At 36.3% G+C, this 25,199-nt stretch overlaps 1 protein-coding gene across 3 annotated transcripts in view; it reads left to right on the forward strand.

The window, feature by feature from the left end:
- arhgef39 (Rho guanine nucleotide exchange factor (GEF) 39) overlaps positions 1-21,658 on the forward strand; it is a 53,868-nt gene extending 32,210 nt beyond the window's left edge. The window contains exons 7-14 of one of the 3 annotated variants that reach the window (XR_013783207.1): positions 2,222-2,350; positions 4,983-5,212; positions 8,563-8,651; positions 11,361-11,487; positions 12,426-12,547; positions 12,773-12,871; positions 18,653-18,722; positions 19,662-21,658. Coding sequence is in view for 2 of the 3 variants with exons in the window: in XM_079398886.1 (XP_079255012.1) it covers positions 2,222-2,350; positions 4,983-5,212; positions 8,563-8,651; positions 11,361-11,487; positions 12,426-12,547; positions 12,773-12,812 (737 nt within the window). In the remaining variant the exon portion in view is untranslated. Of the gene's footprint in view, positions 1-2,221; positions 2,351-4,982; positions 5,213-8,562; positions 8,652-11,360; positions 11,488-12,425; positions 12,548-12,772; positions 15,206-18,652; positions 18,723-19,661 lie in introns of those variants that run through there. The other 2 variants (XM_079398886.1, XM_079398887.1) reach the window with 2 other exon arrangements.
- Positions 21,659-25,199: the final 3,541 nt, after the last annotated feature.

Genomic DNA, 25,199 nt, shown 5'->3' on the forward strand with positions numbered 1-25,199 from the left:
GGTGGCTTTGCTCGCCGAGGATGAAAGTACGGCAAAGCTTAGCGTGAGTCTAAATTCTCGATGTGGATTTTGACATAATTAATAGGGACCAGATCAGAGGATATCAACCATGCAAAATATAAATAAATAAAATCTCCGGCATCAACAGAAGCCCCGATAATGACTCATTTCTATCGTCAAATAAACAGCAAATCCGACTTAAGAGCCAGTGTACACAAGGAATTATTTATGTGTATCAATTAAAATCTCATTGGTTGCATGCTGCTTTTGCTTACAAATTAAAACAGCCCATGATTCTAAGATGAAGGTACATATCCAGATTTGCCCCTCCATTGCCTCTTCCTCTTCTCATTAGAGCTGCTTTTTAAGCTCACTAGCTTTTTTTTTGGACCGGAAGAGAGAGAAATAGAAAAAGTTTCCTCAATCGGCCTAGACATATTGTAAAGGGAATTACTTAAAAACAACCCCAGACTTTTTAAGCAATTAAGACTGATTAAGCAAACTAGCAGTGACACTCACAAGAGGCTTTGTTGTTGTTTTCCTGTTTTCTTTTTGTGTTGACAAACCCCCCCTTTATTGCACTTTTTATTTTTCTCATCACACATGCTCAGGTATGCAGCGAAACACCAGTTTTAATTATCATAATCGCAGCGTTCGTCAATCGCGTACGTTTTGGAGCGTTTTTCCCTACAGCCAAGTATCTCCTCAACTCGTTCGAGAAGACTGTCAAAGGTTAATTAAAAAAAGTTAACACTCGAGAACTCCTCGGACCGAGTTCTGTTTAAATATACTGAATGTCTAAAATAAAAAGACAGAGAGAAAGTGTTCGTAGAATGTGGAATGAGATGGTATTAATAATGCATCAGCCGTAGCTCTGTTGAAACACAATTATAGAAAGGGTTTTCTTAAAAGGGAAGGACTGAGAGACGTACAGAGAGAGGCAACAGTCACTTTGTTAGGTTTTACTTGTAATTGTTATAAGCGACTCAATTAGGCTGTGATTATTTTACTATGAGGCAAACGCCCCGAGCGCTGTTCATTGTCTGAATTGTTAGTCAATAAGACCAAAGCTGGGTTTAAAATTAGTATCCATCTGCTTGTTTGTGTTTCTTTTTTTTCTTCTTAATGAGTTGATGATGTCTACATTAGTTAATGAATTCCAGGCACGGTAATTGGTGAAATGTTTTCTCTAAAATTTTAGTTGCAAACTAAAGTACCATCTGAAACTCTGAAAATGAGTTTAGTCTACATTATTTAGATCACGTTTTGACGCTTTTATGTTGCACAGCTTGCTTCCAATAAACCACAGAAATCTGTTTGTACAGAAACCGTGTTTATCAGAAAGACAGAAATACAAAAGTTTCAGATGAAGTATGCAGGCCTTGTGCTTTTGATGGCTGGCACAACATACTATGGCAAGGTCTTCACCCAATCAGTGGTGTTTGGATGTGTTAATGCACCCTCATCTTTCTCCAGGGGGTTGATGGTGAAATCAGACATAGTGTGGAGGCCAAAAACAAACTGTTATCTCATGCGATAATGCAGTCTGCATAATGCATGAACGCCTATGGGTGTGCACTTATTAGTGTTTCACGCTGTTGTATTACTCGTTTGACGCTCGTAATAAGTTCAAAATTGCATAAATAGGTCACACTCTTGTTCATATTACTGTACTGAACTATGTGTACTTTTTTGTGGAACCATCAAATTATACAGTTATGGTAATGATTTAACACTCTACAAAGAAGTGCATATATTGTTATTATTTACAGTAAATCATAGATTTGCATTAGATTAATGCCATTAGTACACACAAGAAAATTATGCATTTCAACATGTTCATTACTCAGTGAAGCTTGTCACTTTTTGATGTCAAAAAATTGTTTGAAATCTGGTTTCAGGTGTCCCGACTAACCTGAGAGCTGCAATAAGTTCATTGTGAAGTGGAAGTTTTTTTTTGTTTTTTTTTTCCAATAGCGTGTCCTCCAAGCACATAACAGTGATCTCATAATTGATGCATCTAATCTGCAGTTAGTCATGTGAATACTTATAAACTGTGTCTTTAAATGTACACAGTGTGACATGCTTCAGTCTTTCATTATGTGCTTGGCATAAGGAATGAATTTTAGTGTTGTGTGTAGTTTGTTGTGCTTGCAGAGTTTGGTTGTGTGTCCAATTCAGTCACTTCCGCTGTTTCATGCCATGTGCCCTTTCGGTGCAGAGGCAGTGAAAGCCATCTCAGAGGTCGCCCAGCGGATCCAGGACAACGCTCGCAGCCATGAGAACCACCTGCAGCTGCGCAGAGTCCAGAAACAGCTGAAGGGCCAAAAGACCAGAATACTGACTCCAGGTTAGAGACTGTGATCTTCCATTCTTTTTATCTTCCAGAGCTCCGTGGAGAGCCAGAGAGTTAAGCGGATGAAGGAGGTCAGGTGGAAGAGTGTGGAAAAGTAGTCTTGTTTAAAAGAGACCCAGCTGTTTGCCCATAATCAATAGAGGCGATAGTGGGTGGTTTTGTTTTTGCCAGCCACAATCGCAGTCTCCGACGAGAGAATTAACTGAATTTATCAACAAGTTCTCACCGCTAATTGGTAATGGAAGGAAAGTGTGGCCTTAAGTCAGTTCTTTCCATCTTTCTTCTCTTGTGCTACTTGTGGAGTGGAGGTCCTTTCTTCCTTCTTATTTATCCCAAGGGAGAATGCCCACGTGTGAAACAAAAGAGAAGGAGATGGAGAAGGAAGGGAGAGAGAGAGAAAAAGACAGATAGGGCCTTGTCGTGAATGCCTTGGCCTGCCAATCTCCCCCAGGACCAATTAGCGCCTCTCCTCATCTTGTGGGCCGGCAGATAAAAAGGAGACTGGGAGAAAGGGAGCGAGAGAGAGTATGTGTGTGCACAAAGGTGGTTGGGAGGCTGGCGATGAATACCCAACGAGCACTGGGCTCATTTCACACAGCGCCGGATGTAGGAAGAGTGTAAAAAAACCCTATCATCCTGTTTTTCCAGCACTCTAGAATTCTACCGAGGTCCTTTCTCTTGTCCAATAAGGCTGCTTTTCTTCCACTTGCACTTTTTCTGACTTCAGAAGCCGAACCGAACCAGGCCATCCCAGCTTATCTCACCCAACCCCTCCGTTTCCTCAAATGTGCCCTAACGAAAGTGATGCTTGACAGATGAGAGGCTTCGGAGCCCCTGAACAATATTAAGTGGCCGGCTTGGAGATAAGGGCAGTGTAATTCTCAGACGCAAAGCTTGAATCAATGGGACATTGATACGGCAGACAGACTGTCTGTTTCCTTGGAGTCCTCGGCAGGACGTTGCCGCCACCACAGCTTTCCAAGGGCCAAGCCGAAACTATCTGGCCTACAGAGCGTAATAGAAAGACGAAGAGAGAAAGATGAGACCGTTCCATGCCGCTTGAATGACGCTACATATCGCCCCTTTGGTCAGTTAAGTGCAGATGTTTTATGCCAGAAACAAATCACCAACCTGTAAAATCATCAGCTTATACATTGAAAGTGTGCTACACAAGGAGGCAATAAAGTTACATTCAAATATCTGTGACATTAATCCAGATGTGTTATTGTTCAGGTAACTTGTATTGCTCTGCCATAACAGTTGTTGACCTAAAAGAGACAACTGATTTACCAATTACCACAATTACAGGATTCTGACATGGATAAAGGATTGAGAAACTCAATCAACATAAACATTACAAATTGTATACTGTGTATGTTCAGATTTTACATCCCATAATTATGTTAATTCCAACATGGCGTGAATGCACTGCGAATATAGAAGACCAATGACTCCTCCTTGCAGCAATGAATCCAGCATTGTGTAATTGTAAAGCTTGTATTGCCTGCATAGTAGAATATGCTTTGGCCTTAAAGTCACAATTGCTCATACAATCGAGTAACCTGAATCAGAACAAAACTTTAAAAAGAGGGCTCCTGGGCTTTGAATACTGTAGATGAACACCTGAATCCCCTTTTAACTGACATGAAAGGGTAACCTTTCCAACAAAGCCTTCTCAAAATTAACAATGATCTGACTTGCCATTCCATCACTTTCAAATCGAGAAATGCTTTTATGTGTCTCTGGGTCTTTGGCTTGGTCACATCAGGAGGACCCCGGCCGCTTTGTAGTGCAACCTTTAGCACCCTGCAAACCACTAGGCCCTTTGTAGCTGGGCAGAGGTGCTCTTTGACAGGGAAAGTTGAAAGTGTTCAACATGAAGAGGGGATCTCCAAGTTCCTGCTCTTTGAACTGAGCCGATGAAGCCTTCCTTGGATATGTCAGTCCAAACCAGTGACAGGTATTTGAGGCATACAGATTCACATTAAACAGAAGCGGGGGTTCTTTACCGTTATACCTGTGGACAACTTGATGTTTTTGGCACTGGGTGTCTTGTTGTTGAGTTTGTACACTTGTTAGCATTGTGGATGTGCAGCCGAAATCATCAGGCATGACTATCCTGTGTGATCCAGATAGAACTTGACCATGTAAATGCATGTTACCAATTTAAAGAAGCCAAAGAAACCATTAAATCCAATCTGCACATGTCGCCCTGGAGTATCACAGAATGTGTCTTGGTTGTTGCCTCATATTAAACCTGTGGCATGTTTAAAAAGCGGTTTGACCCATACTTGACCCCTCTGCTAATCATAGAGTGCTTGTCTGTCGCTCAGAGCATCCATTTTGAGCTCCGCGCTCTTGCTATCGCCAGAGCTGCAATCACAAGGTTCACTGGGGCAATTAAGGAATCAGTAGCAGGAATGAAATTTCATCTTATCTATCCAAATGTCAGCATCTAATTTAGTTTCCATCATGCAACTGTCAATCACTGAGAAGGGAGATTGGTTGTCTCTTTTCCGTCTCAAGTTATGTAAACCTGCTGCTTTATTCTCTGCTTGAAATTGACTTTTTAGGTAGACAATAGGTAAGTCCTTCATCCATTTCCCTGTTATCTCTTCTCGTCTAGGGAGGTGGTACATTCGGGAAGGCTGGCTAAAGACAGTGCCCCCTAAAGGCACGGAGGCAAAACCCAAGATGTTTTACCTGTTCTCTGACATCCTGCTCCAGGCCAAACCATGCAGTCCCATACATCCTACCAATGGGGATAAGTTTGCCTGCCAGCAAATCTACCCATTAAAGGAGTGCACAGTGGATAAAGTCTTCGGCCACACCAAAAGCCAGGGAGGCCTTATTAGTGTAAGTTAAAACAGCTATGTTTACAATTCAGATGGATTTACTCTTGTTCATAATTCAGTTCACATATTTTGGTATGATTAATTTTTTTATTTTCATGGATATTCATAAATTTGAAGTGTGCTGTTCCTGAACCACTAACTCAATGGCACGCTGATGTTCACACTTTTCTTAGAAATCCGCTTACTATCGGCATGCTTATGATTGTCTTTGCATTTTGAGGGATAAATGGTAAAAAAAGTGTTTTATAAAAATACAAATATTTAATCTCCATTAAAAGTGTCCACGTCAAAGGTAGACTGGGGATTTTGGTGAACTTAAAATGATTGAATGCATAGTACATTGGATATTATTGTAGTAATTATAATTGATTTTTAGATTCTGTAATCGATGCATTACATTTTCATTGGTGGATCAATACATTCTTACAACTCCAAGTATTTTTTTGGGCAATCTGTGGAGTATAACACAATTTTATCCATTAAAATTCCTCATAGGCTCTCTTCAAATCCATCAAATATATTTGAACCTTATGTCCCTCCCCACACTTATTGTTCTCAGAATGACTTGATCTGCAAGTTAGCAAAAATTATAAATTTATCATTCTCCTTCTTGCACTAATTACTCGAGTTCCTCATAAGGCTTCAAGTTTTAATTTCTGCACATGGCTTGATCTCTTTCCAGGTCTCTGTGCTGCTGCTGTGTGACAAATTATGTCTAAATGATCTCTGCACTCTCATGAAACATTCAGACGAATATATCGTACACAGCAAAGGCATTTGTTCCACGTGCTTTAGTTGGTTATAAAATAGCATCAATTTGAGAACTAATATACAATTATTTATGATACATACTCATTAACTACATAAATACAACCTAAATATGTAGGAGGATATAATACTTTACAGCATTGCGTTGGGAATTTCATAAGATTTAAGGGCGCTAGTGGTCTCGGAATTACTACGACCTGTCATGTCGCAGGTATGTTTTTTTTTTTTTGGCACATGGAATACACCTAAAAAGGCCACCTGCTCTAAAGAAGTGTGGGAAGGCACTCACATCACTCCATCAGATTAGATCACAGATCCATCTCTTCCGCTCGGCTGCTGAATGCATCTTCCCGAAACCCTGTCAGTGCTCCGCACTCCTCTCCTCTCCCCCGCCTGGGCCGTGGCCGAGGCTGCATATTATCTAATGGCTAGAAATGGCATTTCATTAGCCTGTTATCCCACAGAGGCCTCAAATGCATACTCTATAGCATTAGGTGTAATTTCTCATAAGGACACATTATTGATCCCGGTTCCACCCGCCTCCCACCTGGACCGAAGGGGAAAGAGGCTGTCTGCACTCTCTGGCCCCTCCCCGGACGGGCCGTGAAGAATTAAAGCAAAATTAAATTTGACAGCTGGAAATGCCATGGCAATCTATATGCAAAGTTTGAAAGTAGTAGTAGTAGAGGAAAATGCGCTATGAAAATTTTGACTCCCTCTCCCCTATCCATTTGTCTAGATGAGAGAGTGTTTGTATACGGATAATTTCCTCCCTCCTTTTCTCTTTCTCTCGCATTTCCCATCTCTGCATCCCCCTCCCTTTTGGTCTCTCCATCTTCCTCTCGCAGCTCCCTGTCTTTCTTCCTCCACCTCCTTGAATATTATTCTGCATCTATGACCGATTCCTTTTGATGTATAAATAATCAAGTGAAATTATGTGCGTCGAAGAGGCTCCGTGCTCCACCGTTCGTATTATACAAAGTAATTTCTACCTAAGAGGGTCAGATTTCCTGACAAATCCCTAATTAACGCATATAGAAGTGGAATCTATTTGTGCATAAATCAAGCCACCCGTCCCCCCATGCGGCGGACCCCTAATATCGCGCTCCGCTATGCCTCACTCGCTGAACTCGGTAATACTTTTGATGATGGTACATTTGAAATCTTAATCTATTTAATACCTAATGAGAAACAAGCGCACCAGCCCCCGCGCCTCCTTAAAATATAACCGGAGCATCATTACTTTTTACCAGGTGTCCATTAAAGACCTGGCTCCGCTCATCATTACCATTCCGTCCCCAGTCGTAATTAAGATTAGGCCTGATTATTGATATGCTGTCGGTAACTGCTGCTGTTTGCTCCACTCTGGCGGCCTCAGGTAAATGTGAAAGGTCATTTAATAATTTCAAGGCCCCAATTATAATCCATTCTAATGGGTCTCCGTTGTAATTATTCCGAGGATAAAGCCTCTGCCTATTGTTTGGGGTTGGATGGTTCCCGTTGTCTTGTTTGACATGTGTAATCTAGCAGTAAAGTCTCCTCAGTGCGGATGAGTGATGGTAATTGCTGTTGACTCAAGGATGATTGCCATCTGACGGGAGGCGGAGAACGTGGGCCGAACTCAGAAAACTTCACCTCCAAGTGCAGATCATTGCCAAATTAGCAGCTGAGAGCATCAACTGGCACATCTGTGTGCCTTTGGGCTCGAGTGGAGAACGTGTTGCTTCCTCTGCATCTCCTTCATGGTTCTCGTTTTCGTGACCTATTTTTTATCAGATTGGAAATCAAATCATTATACGCATTAAATTATCTACTAGTGTTATTGATGATGTTCTGTAATGTTTTGTGACGTGGATTAAGTTGTCTCACCTTCAATGATATGCGTTAAAATTCATCTTAAATCCAGTTTAAGTCTTTAAAATGCTTAATTTTGGCTGTTCGTCCTTTACATGTAGGCTATATGCCTGAAGAACTGAAGTCAGTGCTGTGAATCATAAGATCACAAATGTTTGAGATTTTGAGACCGTCATCCATGTAAACACAGGAGGCGATGCTAACAAACTAGTTCATGGACGCCCTCTAGTGAGCCAAAGGAATTATGTGCACAACAGCATATATGTTGGTTTTTTTGAAAGACGTTTTTACCATTTTCGAGAGATGTTTTAGTAAAAAGTAATATAATTCCATTATACCTTAAATATATGTATAGATTATATATATATACATATAAATGGTATTTTAAACCTTTCGTTCTGCATGTTTGTTGACTAATATTAAGAAGAAAATGTTTGTAATTCTTTGAATGAAGCTTTTTTCCTTCATTATAATATCAGGACTTACCTGATATTGTGCCCCCCTACAAACTTGAGTTTTACATCTTAGAAGAGGTGTATTGCATTTTTAACGCATTTCTGGATAAATTATTATATGGTTTGAGCATCTTTCATTGATCCTTATGAGATGAATGTTTGATCAGTCGACAAATGGTACCACCAAAATCACTACTTTCAGTGTCCTTCACCAGTTTCTATCATACATAAACTCTCAATCTCTTCCTCTAACTGAATATTTTCTCCCCTCTAGTTGACCTTTGCCAGGACCAAACTGCTTCTAATGTCTGATGATCAGGGGGACATTAATGATTGGTACCGTAGCCTCTGCTTGGCTGTTGGGTGAGTCGATCTGTCTACACGGGCATACTCAAAAATCAGCTCCTAAAAAAACCTAAACTTTTTAGGTGACCGGCCCTAAAAAGCCACTCCACCCAGGTTTTGAAGTTAAAGGAACACTCCACTTTATTTTCTTTTTTAAATAGGCTAATTTCTTCTAAAATGAAGTTTGTCCATTTTTTTTAAAAACTCTATATTATCAAGATTACCTAAGAAGCATTACCTTGAGATTTTTGACTGTTTGCTGCCTTGAAAAAAATCACAATTATTTTTAATTCAGAAAAATAAATAGTCATTCAAGCTATTGTATTATTAAGGTCCAATGTTCATTAAAATGCATCATGTATTGACCGGTATGCCTAAGAAACAGATGTTCAGTATACATTTACAATATACATTTTGTCCTCATTTTATTTAATTTTTTTTTTCTTGAGGTCCAGAAACCTAATTTAGGTTTTCCATAATTCTCAGGCTATTTTCCATCTTCTCTCTGACCCGTATAATTAAATGGGTCATTTTTTATTACTTTGCTTCACTCATTTATTACTTGCTCGCAGGTCCAATATAATTTTTAAGCATCCAATCCTTCAGCAGGTTTAATAGAACAGGTTCACAAAACAATCTGTGCTGGCATACAGTGCATAAACTGTTAAGATTGGACTGAAAAAATCAGGGACCATCTTAAATATAAATCTAAACTCCTGGATGTGCAGCGCTGTAGATGCTACACAAGGCCTCAAACAGTCATTATTGCGGTTTAGTTTCAATGAATGCTCTTTTTGAGTTCTGAAAGTTTAAATAGTGTTTGTTGACTCAACTGTTTAATTGAGTTTTATGGTATTTCAAAAGATCAAGCAAAATGTATCATTATTTGCCCCCTTTAAATTGTGGGATCGATTACTCTTGTGTCCTTTTTTAATTACCTTCAAATTTGACACAAGCCATGTCAGCGATCCGTGTCACATGACTTACAATTGCCTTTCTGATTCTATTAGTTCCCCTCCATGATTATCTGTAGTCCAAATGTAATCGTTTCCTTTCATGGTACACTATCAGATTTCCGTTATCGATACAGTATTATTTTATTACTATTGCTTGTGGTTGGGAAATACAATCCTTGGGCTTATTTTCAGTTGTTGCATACCAGTAATCTTAATGCCACTGATTATTGACTTGAAGCAAGACCACAAGCATATCGAGGCCCTTAAGGCCGTCTGAAACTTAAGAGCACATCATTCCCTCCAATTTCCTTTGCCATATGCCTAGAAATCAACATCACTAAATCAGTGATTCAAATAAATTGGTATAATACATTTTCCATCTGAGTGGTTTTAATTGTAACATTTTTGATGGTTTTCTTTTCTCATTAGAGGAATATTGTTATACGAGATGAACATGGTTTAGGTTTCACACATGCATATATGCAGATACACACCAGTACTAGTTGTTGGCCAGGGGACTCAATCAGTTTGCAATCGATGGTTTCGATGACATGAGGTGAAGGCGGCTGGAGCCATATGACAAAACTGAGCGTCTCTCATCGAGGCAGATCTCCTCAACTCTATGGTCAGATAGACGTCTCCTATACAAACCAAATACTTCCCTTTCATGTCACCAGAAAAAAGCACATAAATATCCAGCGCAATAGACACAGTGTTGGATCAAAAAAGATGGAAGAAATTATCAATGTGTTTTAGAGGACTATAATTCAGAACATTTTTGAGTTACTGTATATACTCCTAGTTTTGATTTAGTTACTCTTTCCCAGAATCACACACTTTTGCCTCTTTCATTTTCGTTCTTTCTTTCTTTCATTTTCGTAAAATAATATAAAAAGAAAGACTTACTAATAATGATAATATGAAAACAGTGTGTTGTTGTTGTTTTTTTTTTTTTTTTACTTTGTGAATTATTCTTCTACTGATTGATATTGAATCATAAAAATATTATGTACTGTTGGTCCACAAGTCAAAGACCATAGTGAAAATATATATATATATATATTTTTTTTTACTCATTTATTTATATTTAATTTTTTGCATTAATCAATAATGCATATAATATGCATTATTTATTTTTTTGTCAAATGTTTTGTTATTTCTCGTACTTTTGTTTCTGTTTTACACACATTTTATGCCACTTTCTTAATCCTACTATTCATACATGTCTAAATTATAATTTAAATGTTAAAAGAAAATATTTTTTATAACAAGTAGTGTTATTTTGTCCTGTAATTTCAGCCCCACATACTTCATACATTTTAAGGGGGAAAATTAAGCTGCATTATATTTATATTTTTTGTGTTTAAAGATCATTTAAAAAAATATTTTTGGCTAAACTGTACCTCTAATGCAGAAAAACTGCACGCAGTCATACCAAAGATAGCTAAAAATTCAAATAACATGTTCAAATTCAGTCGTCTCCATCAGTTTGTGAAAAGTAGGATTTCATCTCAAAACTGCAGTTGTGAGCTGGAACATTTTTTTTATTCAAGGTACAAGTGTAACACGTCTCAGTGTAACGCGTGCATGAGCTTGAAGAGGTGGTCTGAGTTTGTCATCTGTATTAAAATGTCAAGATTAGCATCAGGTATGACATGAAAGTGGAGCTAATGATGTAGTTTCATACTCCAGCTTGATTCCTGTTTAAATGACTGATCTTAATGTCTTCCCTGGTTCAGCTGATGACAGATGGTCTCATTTTCCATCCCAGGCAGCTGAAGTCAAAGAATACAGTGGTGCACAGGAGAGACGAGCTGCGTAGGAAGCCAATCAGATCGGATCCAGACAGTCAGAACACTCCAGAACTGCAGCAAACACATGGAATAAAAAGAACTATGGTCGGTTGTTGCTTCATGTTTAATTACAATTGATGTTAAAGTTCTTAACTAATGTTATTAGTCAATTAGATTATGCATAGGATATTCTAAAGTCTGAGGCTTTTTCTTTTTTAAAACTGATTTATTAATATGTATTTTTTCTAATTTAATGATATGCATGTTTGAAATCCTAAAACATTTGATTTATTTTCTGGTTTGAAGGGATAAATCAACTAAAAATGAAAATTCTGTCATCATTTACTCACCCTCTAGTTGTTCCAAACCTGTAAGAGTTTCTTTCTTCTGTTGAGCACAAAATAAGATATTTTGAAGAATGCTGGTAACCAATCAGTTTATGGTAGCCATTGACTTCCATAGTATTTTTCCCATACTATAGAAGTCAATGGATACCGTCAACTGGTTACCAGCATTATTCAAAATATATAGGTGTGCGTGTGTGCACAAAACAGAAGAAATAATCTCTTTCAGGTTTGGAACAACTGGAGGGTGAGTAAATGATGACACAATTTTCATTTTTGGTTGAACGGTTCCTTTAAATTAGATTTTAAATCCCTGATTGTCAGACTTTTGTACGCCACTAGATTATTTCATAATCTAATTTATATATATACATATCTATATATATATATGTATGTATGTGTGTGTGTGTGTGTGTGTGTGTGTATATATATATATATATATATATATATATGATTAGAAAAATAAACTGTAATAAAGGAAGAAATATAAAATATTTATTAATAATGTGGGGAAAAAAGAATATGGAAATAATGTAATGATTAATTTAAACAAAATTGTGAAATATAAATTCATTACAAAAATTCATTCATTGTTCATCATTCATTTTCATTGTTAATTTAATGTAATTTATGCTTATTTTATATTGTATGTATTTTCACTTTTCATGCACTTATACATCTGTGGTTTCTCTAATGCAGATGTTGGATGAAGAAGTTTGGGAACACAGAGAGGGTCACAGCAGCAGTTCCATCCCTTCAACAGGGGAATGCGGCTACAGCGCCACCAAGAGGCTGAAGTCTAATGAAGCTCCTGCTGCAAGGTAGTTTTACTGCATCATTTCATGTTATCAGACTCTGATAGAACAATACTGTTCCATCTGTTATCTTAACCAGTACATTATTTACCCAACATCTGCAATACACAGCTTCTGTGACGATTCTCTTTGATGGTCTGAAGAAAAAGTCTTTTTATGCTGTGTATATATAAAACATGTACCTGCAATAGAAATTTGAATAGCATAATAACGCTCACATTGTTAATGCAGACCACAGGAGTCTTCTGGATCGATCTGCGTCATACTGTGAGAGGAGGTTCAAGTTCTGAAAAGAGCTGAAAGATCTGCCCACCGATGGAAGGAGCAGAGGTGATTTAGGATGAATTCAATGCGATGTACATCTACTACACACTGCTGCATTTTTTTCCATATGCCAAAGAATATGGTGCAATGCAGGCTTATTGCTTTTAAGCATGTTTACTGTTCACATTTTAAAGGTTTTTATACTGAGATGTCTTACAATTTAAAGTGTAATTTAATGCAGAATCACTCAGTTATCACTAATAATGGCTAAAATCTAACAAAAATACACATCATGTATAGTAACAGAATATTTATCTAGTCACCAACTCTGAATATATATCACTATAGTGCAAAGCAATGCTATTATTAGCAGATTTTTAATATGAAATAATTTAGTGCAATAAGATTTAGATTGCATGAGATTTTGCTCTGTTATACACTGGAACAAAAGGGAAGACTGCTTTTATATGTACTGAATGTTGTTTTAATTATACTCTGCAATACTTAATGCAAATATATATTTTTTTCTGCTTGTGTTAATCAAACTTTTACTGTTAGATCCATTAATGTGTAATTGTTACTAACTCTGTTACACTGGTCAATATTATATTTTGCATGTGAATTAATAAAAGCTCAGTGATTTGCTCTAAATATTGACAAGCTCTATTAAACGAATAACTTCAACAGTTTGAACTGTTCATGCTCTGGTCAACACTGCCCTCTTCTGGAACATTGCTGATCACTCAAGTCTCACGTGCATTAAATCCAATGCTAGGTTTGAAGTCTGTTAGAGAGTCATTGTAACATCAGTCATAGGTTTTTATTGGAATATAGGTATATTTAAGTATTGTTAGGTCTATGTGTGTTAATTAATGTTTACTTTATTTGTTAATAGTTATTGCCTTGGCTCTCACATTCATGAAAAACCTGGAAATAGAAGGGAGTTTGAAAACTGATTTCCAGGTCATGGTAAAGTTAGAAATTTCTATAGGAATGTATCCGTTTTCCTGTTGTGCTATATGAAATATGAAAGTTCAGTTGGCCACATGGTGGCAGCACACTGCTTTTTGTTGTTATTTATAAAGTAGGCCACCGAAGAGAGCGCTGACCCTGTCTATGTTTAGACTCGTATGATATTACTTATTGGATAAGAAATTCATTCATTGTTGTTTTCACCTTTATTTTCGGCCTCTATCATCACTGCATGCTAAACAGTGTCCATTTACGGTTTCAAAACAGACATTTGGATCACTCCGTTGCTGCTGATGCAACAACATCTAATTTCTGTAATAACTGCCAGCAATTACCCGGTTGAATACTTGGCTCAATTTTCGCAATTTGCACCTCATCTTTTCACGTGTGCTCGAAGCTGATGCCAGATTCTCTGCTGGTTGTTCTCTCTCTTGCCTTACATTCTGTTGGCAGGTGGTTGTGGGTTCAGAATACCATTCATGGTCAATGTGTTTCAGTGTGTTTTTGATGTATTGTAGCAGGTTTGCAGACTGAGACCACAGTGAAAATCTGGGATTCATAACCTAATCTAAATTTGAAAATCTTAAAATAAAAATTTATTCAAAATAAAGTTTTGGGATTACAAAAAATAAATAAATTCAGAATTCTCATAATCATATTTCTAATCAAATCTGTGAAATACTTTCTCAAATTAATTAAAAATAAATCTGTTTTTGCCCATTGTTATGCTGATCCTATAATTTCTAAAGAAAACATTTGTATTTTTTTTTTTTTCTATTTTTTCCTGCATTATTAAGAAGGATATTTTTGTAAGTAATACAATTTTACCCTGCACTTTTAAACCTTATGTTTTGTTGTTGATGATGGATTGTTCTGCCTCTACATGCCAGATCTCCAGAGCAAAGACGTCCATAAGCATCATGTACTTTTAGGTTTCTTAAGGAGAACGGAAGCAGTAGGGGGAAAATGAAATGCATAACATTTCCGTGTTCTCTGGCTTACCTTTTGACTACTGGCCAGTAAATCAGGTCTTATCTGAATCTCTGGCACGCTTCTTCTGGAGGACTGCCCTGTTTAATTGCTCTGTAACTGGAGTTGAAAGGGGATGGGGTGGCTGATGCTAAGGCCAATGAGGGCTCGCTGACCTCAATGCTTTTGTAGTTTGGTGACACAATTTGAGATCTGTCCCTGCAAGCATGTGTCTGTTCATATAAGTGTGTTAAATATCTTTTGTGTCTGGGGTTTTGTTTTGTGCTGTCTTTTTTGTTTGTTTTCCTTTTGAGTTTTGTTTGAGTTTTTGTTTAGTTTGGCGTTTTGTTTTGTGCTGTCCTTTTTTTATATTAGTTTTGTGTTTTGCTTTGCTTTTGTTTTGTTGCATGTGCCTGTTCATATACAGGTCCATCTCAATAAATTAGAATGTTGTGATAGATTCATAACATGTAAAGTAAAAAATTTCAAAAGTTTTTTTGTTTTAATTTTGATGATTATAGCTTACAGCTGATGAAAGTCAAAAATCAGTATCTCAAAAAATGAAAATTGAATATTTACATTTGAGTTTCAATAAATGACCATCCCTACAGTATAAATTCCGGGTATCTCTTGTTCTTTGAAACCACAATAACGGGGAAGACTGCTGACTTGGCAATGATCCAGATGATGAACATTGAAGGGCTACCAAGCCACTTCTGAACCAGAGACAACGTCAGAAGCGTCTTACCTGGGCTGTGGAGAAAAAGAACTGGACTGTTTCAGATGAAAGTAAATTTTGCATTTCATTTGGAAATCAGTGGAGAGGCACAGAATCCATGTTGCTTGAAGTCCAGTGTGAAGTTTCCACAGTCAGTGATGATTTGGGCTGCCATGTCATCTGATGGTGTTGGTCTACTGTGTTTTCTGAAGTCCACAGTCAACGCAGCCATCTGCCAGGACATTTTAGCGCACTCCATGCTTCCTTCTGCTGACAAGCTTTATGGAGATGCTGATTTCATTTTCCAGCAGGACTTGGCACCTGCCCACACTGCCAAAGGTACCAAAAGCTGGTTCAATGACCATGGTGTTACTGTGCTTGATTGGCCAGCAAACTCGCCTGACCTGAACCCCATAGAGAATCTATGTACATATACAGTAAATGAACATACTTCCCAGAAGGCCAACAATTCACTAAAAATGTTTTTTTTATTGGTCTTATAAAGTATTCTAATTTGTTGAGATAGTGAATTGGTGGGTTTTTGTTAAATGTGAGCCTAAATCATCACAATTAAAAGAACCAAAGACTTAAACTACTTCAGTCTGTGTGCATTTAATACACGAGTTTCACAATTTGAGTTGAATTCCTGAAATAAATGAACTTTTCCACAACATTCTAATTTATTGAGATGCACATGTAAGTGCAATAAATATCTTTTGTTTTGGGGTTTTAGTTTCGTGCTCTCCAGTATGATTTGATTAGCTTTGATTTTGTTTGCACGTGTCGCCTCAAATAAGCACAGTAAATATCATTTGCTGTATCAAGTGCTGTAGTTGTTACTTCCAAATGGATGGCATTAATTTAATGGCAAATGGATCACTACTGTAAGTTTTATCCTGTGTTTTGAATATTTTACTTTTTAAATTGGACCAGTAAGAGTTTTGCACAGGAAAGAATCTCCCAATTCTATTGAACAGGTTCTTGTTTAGACTTCAGCTCAGCCTGTAAGTCATTTTGCAGGAATCTCGTCTGATTTTATGTTGTGGTGACATCACTACGGTACACGATTCACACGGTTATTTTTGGAAGTCAAGGACAAGATCTGCCTGTGTCTTTTTTGTGATTCTGAAATGAAAGCAGCAAAGTGTTCCACAGTTTTTTGTGGTTTCTTATCATTAAGACCTTTAGCTTGTAATGTTTCTCTGGTTCATGTATCTGCGCTTATGAGGGAGATTTAAGCATAAATGTTTAATACTCAAGCACTTCAGATCTCCCTTTTAGTGTCTAAGAAATTGAGGAAGCAAAATGTGTTTCAGTGACTGAATAAGTTTGCTCAGAAATATACTGTGGCTCCATGCACGAATAACACATTGTGATTCTCCAAAATGTCTACAAATCTGATGCCTTGCTCTTTCAGTTATTGATTAATGGTCAATTCCAGCCAAACAGCATCCATTGTGGTCATGCACTGTACAACCAGCATAAACAGGGAAAATAATTCACAAATAATACCAAGATTAAAGGCTGCATTTAAAGTGGAAGTGCATGTTTTTGTTTCGTGCTGTGCTTTTTTTATTTGTTTTTGTATGCTTTTTTCTTTTATGCATTCTTTTATAATTTTGTTTTGTTGTTTTTGTGCTTTTGTTTGCAGATCAAAGTACATTTTCTGCATGGTAGGTAGAAAAAATTTGTACATTCACTTTTTTGTACATTATACATTTTGTACATTAAACTATTTCTGTGTATTTACATGCATGTCCACTTGAAATCTCAGCCTTTACTCTTGCCGTTGGTTAATTTGATTAATGTTTATTTGTACTGTTTTTGCTGTTTGTTCAGTGCACGAGCACATGTTGGATGTTGTTTGGTTGAAACTTGCGTCTTGATTGAATGATTTGTGGTTTCATTATGGTGTACCTCATTGTCAAGCACAGTCACCAGTCTCTTGTTTCTGTTTTGGAAATGGTGCATTAACACGCTAAAACACAAAGCCCTGGCAGAACAACACATGCTGTTGACCCTAACAATCCCTCTGCTTTTGCAGCATTTCATGCGCGAGGACTGATGCATTAAACACTAGCGTGCTTACCATTCTTTTCTTGTGAAATGTGTCTGAGGAGCTCAGTAGTGATTTTAAGACTATTTAGTATAGTCTTGGAGACATTTTTGGCTTTTCAAACTGATCTTACATTACAGTTTTGGAGCTCACGTGAAGAAACGAGGGACAGACTGGCGCTGTTTACCTCTTGAATACAAGCAAAGTCATTTTTTTCTTGACTTGAAATTGATTGTTTTAAATGTTCTCTGAGTCTTTTTGTTCTCATAGTGATTCATTAGCCTATAATTAGAAGGTTTTTTTGTTTTGTGTTGCTTTTCTTTACTTTGTTTTTGTTTCGGTTGTATGTCAAAGTATTATTTTATTTGAATTTTTTTTTGTCATTCTTTTGTTTTGCTTTGCTTTATTTTTGTCTTCCTTTTTGCTTTGCTTTGTTTTTGTTTTAATTGTATGTCAAAGTAAGTGATTTTTGTTGTTGTGTCATTGTTTTTTGTTTTTTCGATGTCAGTAATATACATTAAGTTTTTTTGCTTTGTTTTGTTTGTGTCAAAGTATTAACTTTGTTGTTTGTGTCATTGTTTTGTTTTGCTTTTTAATTTATTTAGCTTTATTTTTGTTTTGTCAAAGTATTAGTTTTAGTTGCTTTTGTTATTTTGTTTTATTATTTTAGTTTTTCTTTGTTCTTTTTGCTTTGCTTTGGTTTTGTTTTGTATGTCAAAGTTTTATATTTGTTGTTTTTGTCATTCTTTTGCTTTATTCTTTTTGTTTTTGTTTTGTTTGTATGTCAAAGTATTTTTTTTGTTTTGTCATTCTTTTGTTTTTGCTTTTTGTTTGGAGTTTTATACATTGAGGTTTTTTGTTTTGTTTTTGATTGTCTTCACTTTGACATGCAAACAAAACAAACATTACAAAGTAAAGTAAACTGTCTACATGGCAGGTGGACATTTTTTTGAGAAGTTATATTTCTGTTTCTTAAAAAAAATGTATTGTCTATGGGATGGTTTCTGTAAAAGTGGCACAGCTTACCCCTCTCTCCCTTACATTGTTTGTACTGGAGAAAACAAAAGCAGAAAGTTCTCTTCATGCACTATGTGATAACTCAACCCTTGTCTCCCCTTTTGTTTCTTTTCAGCAAACAATAACTCCTCAAATCCAGATGTGTGATATTATTCCTGCTGGATTTTTTTCAACACTATCATACGGTAAATCTGGTTTGTTACGTAATCCGCTTGGATAGACCACTTCCCGGCCACCACCGGCTTCTCATTTAAACTTTTTCATTCATGTCAAAGGAACATTTTGTTTCTGTCACAGTTCCTCTCTTTTAATAACCCAATCCTAAGCAAAACAACATCACTCAAGTCAGATCCACATGTGCAGCCAACAACAATGCCATTTGTCTTAGTCTCAATCCGAACCCTTCTGGTCCTTTTTGTAATATTGTAGTTCTAAAACCAAAACTGCTCATTTGTTGCCATGGCAGCAGCAAAATGAATTCATATTATGGCTAGTCACGTCAAGTAATTTCGGGTTTGACCCAAGTACCATTTTGGTCCGATGTTATTGCATGCATGACACTGCATAAATGACATGCATCTCCCTGTAAACAAGGGCATGCTCAATGCATTTAAATTAATAGCGTTGAAAACAAAAATGAATTATTTTGATTATAAAATAATATTTAGTACTATAAAGAATGCGTGATTCTGATTGGTCAATCAGAAAATTCAGTGGTCAAATGCAACTTGCGTCCCAATTATTGATTGTATTGAAAATTAAATAAGACATGTATTAATATTACTGTAATGTTTGTGCATTGTTCATCTTTTTGCTTAACCAATTGATTTGTGCATTATAATTATGACATTTTTGTTAGTCGAAGCTTTAAGTTAATATGCAGGCAAGATTGTAAAATAATTTAATATTTTATATTAATCAGTTATCTTCAGAATGTCAAAATCTATTTCAATTTCTGCATTTATTGAATTGACATTGAATGTTTTTGTTGTATTGGATAATTTCATACATATTTTTCTATTCATGCACACACTTTCATATAAGCGCATTCATTCACTGTCTGTCTGTAGTCATGTCTGAATATTGAGGTCATGGCTTGAATGCAGTGTCTAACCATCTTGCAGATGATCACAGCGTTTGACCTTTCCAACAAGTCTGTGATGACATGTGTGCCAGTACTGCACGAACTCTGTGATACAGATATCCCACAATGCATCGCTGGAGCATCAAAGAGTCAAAAGGTAGGCCAAGAGCAGCTTTTAGACCATAGCAAGTGTGAGTATATTAAGATCACATCTTCAAAGTTATATTCAAAGGTTTAAGGTTTTATTATGTTTATTTGTTCACCCATCAGCTATACTTAAAATAGAATGTTGTATACTGCGATTGTAGCATTCAGCCCACTCAGTTGCATCATTTTGGCGTTAGACTTCAAAGTAGTGATTCATGGCTGTTGGAAATACTTCATATCATAGTTTAAACATGACCAGTGACTTAGTACTGTATATGTTGGCCTTGACCCATTTGATAAAGTAATCTGACACTCTTCTGTAAATCTTACAGTAACTTACTGTAAATCTTTACATTTACAAGACTTTGTAGTTTAATATGGCCCACATTTTGCGTCACTGCACAGCTAAATGTATACAGAAACTTTTATAGTATCTGGAGCTCTTTTGCTCTGGATGCCACTTCCTGTTCGTGCATAGTTACGCAATAATCGGTGTAAAACTAAAAAATAATAATTATAAAGTAACTGTAAATTGTTTTAATTGATTGTTTATTTACTGTTTTAATGTTAATTCTACACTACCTTACGTCAAATCAAATTGAACTACAATAGGTGTAAAAAATATGGTTTTTTAATTTTTTTATTTACGTTAGTGAATGTGTCACTGTATAAAACTATGTAGATTAAATGGTTAAAGATCAGCCTGGAGTTAATAAATGAAGCATTTTTCCCCATTTATTATTATTATTTTCATTCAATACTATATTTACAAAATATAGTCATTGTATTATATCAAGAGGACTTTTTGTCATTTCAATGCTCTTAGAAGGGACAATGTATGCAGCAAAACTTTAAAAAGATACTTTCCAAACTATCTTCTTCCCTTTTAAAATGGACACTGCTTTCATACAATATGCCACATATCATCTGGGAGACAGGAGAACTGTTCTCAGCTGTAGTCTGTAGGGAGTTCTGTTTAGAGACAGGTTTGATGAATAGCACTCAAAAATAGGTTACAATGGCAAAATGCCCTGCCTTTGTGAATGATCTTGTGATATTGCAGATAAGCACAGTTGTTATATATCAGACACTCCATGGTCTTATTTGGGCTACTGCATTGCTACTGATGCTTTAGGCGAATCATATCAATTGAAGCCAGTAAGAAGCAACCCTGGTCTGGCAATGAAAGCCCATCCAAATATTGCAAGACCTGTCTCTCCCATGTTTTGAGTAGTCGGTGTCTAAAAAACATCAGATGACTCATGTGTGGTTTGTGAAGCTGGTTATGTCAGTGCATGTTACACCTCTGTATTTTTGTCTTGAGTGTGGTAATTTTGTGGTAAGGACTGTCTAGTGCTTTGCATTATTATTGATGTGATGTGAAATAATGGTATTTTTTATTGTAATTGCTGTGCAACCAAATGCCAGTGTTATTGGACTCTAAACAGAATCAAATCTCCTAAGCTTATTGATAGCTTAATAATTATGTGGTATTATGAATTATTAGGATGCTATAACCCACTATTCAGTCTGCTCATCTTCATAAATTGAGTTTCCTGTTTCCTTTATCGTCTTTTCCTTGCATTTTTTGACATTCTGTGTAAGAACAGTTATATAATGTTGAAATCATCGAGCATAAACGGACATCTCACTTTCCAGTCCTAACCTCTCGAGCTATTTTTACAGATGTTTGTAATGGCGTACAGCCTGTTTTTCTCAAGATTAAGTGAGCAAGATTAGCATGCACATGTGTTTGTGTAGGCAGGCTGGGTGTATTGTTTGGGTATGAGTTGTTTTTTGTGGCTTCTGTTCAAATATAGGCTTCATTGAGTGATTTTGCAACAGTGGTTTGACTTGTTATTTGGGTGTATAACAGAAAGTGGAAGAATTAAAAAAAGAAAAGAAAAAACATTTTTGCCCTTTTATGTTTATAAAATTACAGTTTAAATATTATAAAATGCCAAAATATTGTCTATTGTGTCCATAAGATTTAATATTTCCAGTTTTCTTCTACCAGTAACCTTTTTGATTCCCCATGCCGAGAGGAAAAAATAGATCTGTGACATTTAGACCAAATGGATTTTTGTGTATTACGCTGGCGCTCTGTATGAAAAGCAGGTGCACATGAGCATCATCGTGGATTGATCTTTGAATTCAATCTCACAGGTCATTGTGTGCTGGCCTCTGTTAACACATTGGCTGTGGAATTGCTATCCACCTCATAAAATGGCTTTCGTTGACAATGTTGAAAGAAGAAACCGTTAAGGTGGGCAAAATGGATACAATGTGTTGTATCTTTCTTTGAATCTATTTTAAATGTGTCTTTAATTGATTCAGCCAATCAATAGTAGTTGAAGCCACATTTTAAGTTAGTATCCATATATATTAATTACTAAATAATAATAATTACTATATGTAGGCCTGCTTCTTTTATAATTGGCAAATCATGCAGGAGCAATACACAATTTCCAACTATTGGACAAAAAAAAAAAAAAAATCCTAGAGTTGCATTGAAGCAACATCTCTTTAAACAAGGACCAGTAAGCATTAAACATGCTTTTAATAATAATTATTTATTTATATATATATATTTTGACACATTCAAGTTTGCATCTATAATTAATCCTATATTGCAGAGCTCTTAGAAAATATTGAGCATTATATCAGTTTTTCACTTGTCTGACCCTTCTAGATCAAGCATCGCTATAAATCTTTTTCTTTTCTTTTTTTTATTCTGAAGATGTCATTGGAAACTGATAAATGTTTAGAGCTGACTTTCTTTAGAAAATCTCTATCCACAATTGTAAAATACATAAATAAGGGAACATCAGCTGAGCGTAAATATTTATCTCCTCGACACGCGCCAACCTAGATATGAAATAGGCTTGTCAGGGCTGACTGGCCAACTGGAAAATGTTACAGATATTGCTTCGTTTTTGGCGAAAGTGATTCCATTTATGGCATATTAGCCTGTTGCTATGAGACACGCAGCCTTTGAGAATTCAGCATATGACAGAAAGCCTGTTTTAAACATGTTGCCTAAATATAAATGGCCTTCTTTCTTCCCGCTTAACTCAGGCTGAGTAGTTCTCTTTCATTTCTAGTGGTGAATTGCTTTTTAATTGCCTCGTATCATGTTCTTTGTTGATTGGCTTGGCCTTGTACATTTAGAAAATTGTAGCTCACTCTGTCTCCCTCTCAGATCGTTTTTGCTCATTTTGAATAGCCTGTGATAGCAACCCGTCCCTTCCTGATCGAATCTGATCCCTGTAGATCAAGAGGAAATGCACAGGATATGTTCAGTCAAACTCTAAACATGTTAATTCCCCTCAGTGGAGGAATCGCTCTGTTCCCTATAAGACACAATGGAAAGCAAAATCTTGGAAATGTAATATTGATCTTTGGGGGGAAGAGTAATTCCAGCTCCCGGCTAGATGAAAATGAAGTCGTAGATCAGTCAAAGGGTTTCTCTCAAAAGCAATGAGACTGATCAAAAGCCAATGAAGAATACAGAAAGTGTTCAATTCCTCATCCTCCCTCTCCTTCACTTTCATGCTTTATTTTTGGCCTCCTGAGCTTCACTGTCTACATGGATTAGTTTGAAAAATATCCGCAGAGCTAAAATGCCTCTGCTACTATGAATTGCCATTTTTTCCTCACAGATATTTTTTAATTTAGAGATTTTCAAGTTCTGGCCAAACCAAACGAAAGCCTCAGACATTCTCTGAGAGCTTCCTCACCTAGACGTATACTGCAGCTATTCTTCTCAAGTCTGGATTTGCATGTTTTGCACATTAACCTTAATGTCCTTTTTTTGTTTTATTCTTTGATTCTGTTTGTTTAGCATTTTAAAAGCAAAACATTGCTGATGTGATACATTAAGCTAATTCGAAGGTCTCCATCTATCCAAGCAATGATCTGATCAATATATCACCTCTTGAGTCAGATTAGGCCTATATTAATATTAGTAAAGGTTTGGCCGAAATTTTCGTATGCGTTTTATTTTTGTTTTTTTTCGGAGGTGGTGTGTAAACTTGATTGACACAGCGTGAGGTCGTATTTATTTTTTAACGTACGAAAAATTGCAATGACCTTAACCTCTCACCTCTTGTCAGTCCTTGCTAGCTGAGTCTAATTAAAAGCAGGCTATGTTGGGAATAGCATGCTGCAGTTTGTATACTTGTCCAGTATGCAAATCTTTTGTATGCATACAATACCGGACGACTACATTTTCCAAACTATGCCTTTCTGTGTGAAATATTATATCAATCTACAATGCAATGCACTCAACAACTTAACCTTTCATTTCCAGTGTGTAGAATGAACTGGAAGTAATAAAAGTTGTTCAAATTAATTTATTCAACTGTAACTGTTTTTTTAATAGTTAATCTGTAAGCTTTCTTATATTCAAGATTAATTTATTATCTTTGTGCATCTTTTTTAACACTAGAGGAAATGCATTATATTTTGATTCCTGGTCATTTTGAACCTAAGCCAAATACCAGACTTAAAAAAAGTCTTGTTATTCTGTTTTTAATGTCAATATATATATATTTTTTTTCTGTGCAGACTTTGGAGATAATCATAACATCGTGTTTATTTTGCTAATTATTTTACAAGTTAGGAAAGTGGTTGGCTAGCTTTTCATACTGAATATAACCAGAATCTTCAAACTAATCCTGTACATTAGTGCCTGTCAAAATAAAACGTTTTTCTGGTTAAGCCATGTGTTGCAACACCAAAGTAGCCAATGATATAGCTCAGTCGTGACAACAGCTTTAACAAGATGTTCTGCTCAAATTGCAAACAAAGCATTATAAATCACAAACGGGTCCCTATTTTGCCTGTTTTATGTCCTATGTGCACTCTTGAAGATAAACAGCACAACTTTGCATTGAGAGGTTTCCAGGTGGATTTTAACTGATTGGCCTTAAGTCATTTTCACATATTTCGATCCGAGAAGAATTAAGTGTACCAGATTCAGGTATAATCCACTTTGAATAATGCTCCACAAACAGAACAAGAGAAACTCTGGCAATCAAAGCCCTACGCCCCATTTTTTATATTTAGAAAAAAGATTCCTTTAAAAAGTGAAAAGAATGTAATAGCATCCATCCATTCCTATAATAATCACTGGCCTTTCCCTTTCAAGTGCAAAATTTTGTTAACATTTATTTATTTCAGGTTTAAGCAATGTCTTTGTAATTTGTTTCAAAGCCACAATCTTAATTACTCAAAGTATTATTTTTTTTCTGTTTTATCTCTTAAAGGGCACCTATTATGCCCCTTTTTATAAGATGTAATATAAGTCTCAGGTGTGTCCAGAACGTGTCTGTGAAGTTTATGCTCAAAATACCCCACAGATCATTTATTTACTAAACCTCTCTTTCAAGTCTTATTGTGCTTAAACTGTCAAATACACAAGTTTATG

The sequence above is a fragment of the Barbus barbus genome (genome assembly GCF_936440315.1).
Source record: "Barbus barbus genome assembly, chromosome: 39".
In the NCBI taxonomy this organism is placed as follows: Eukaryota; Metazoa; Chordata; class Actinopteri; order Cypriniformes; family Cyprinidae; genus Barbus; species Barbus barbus.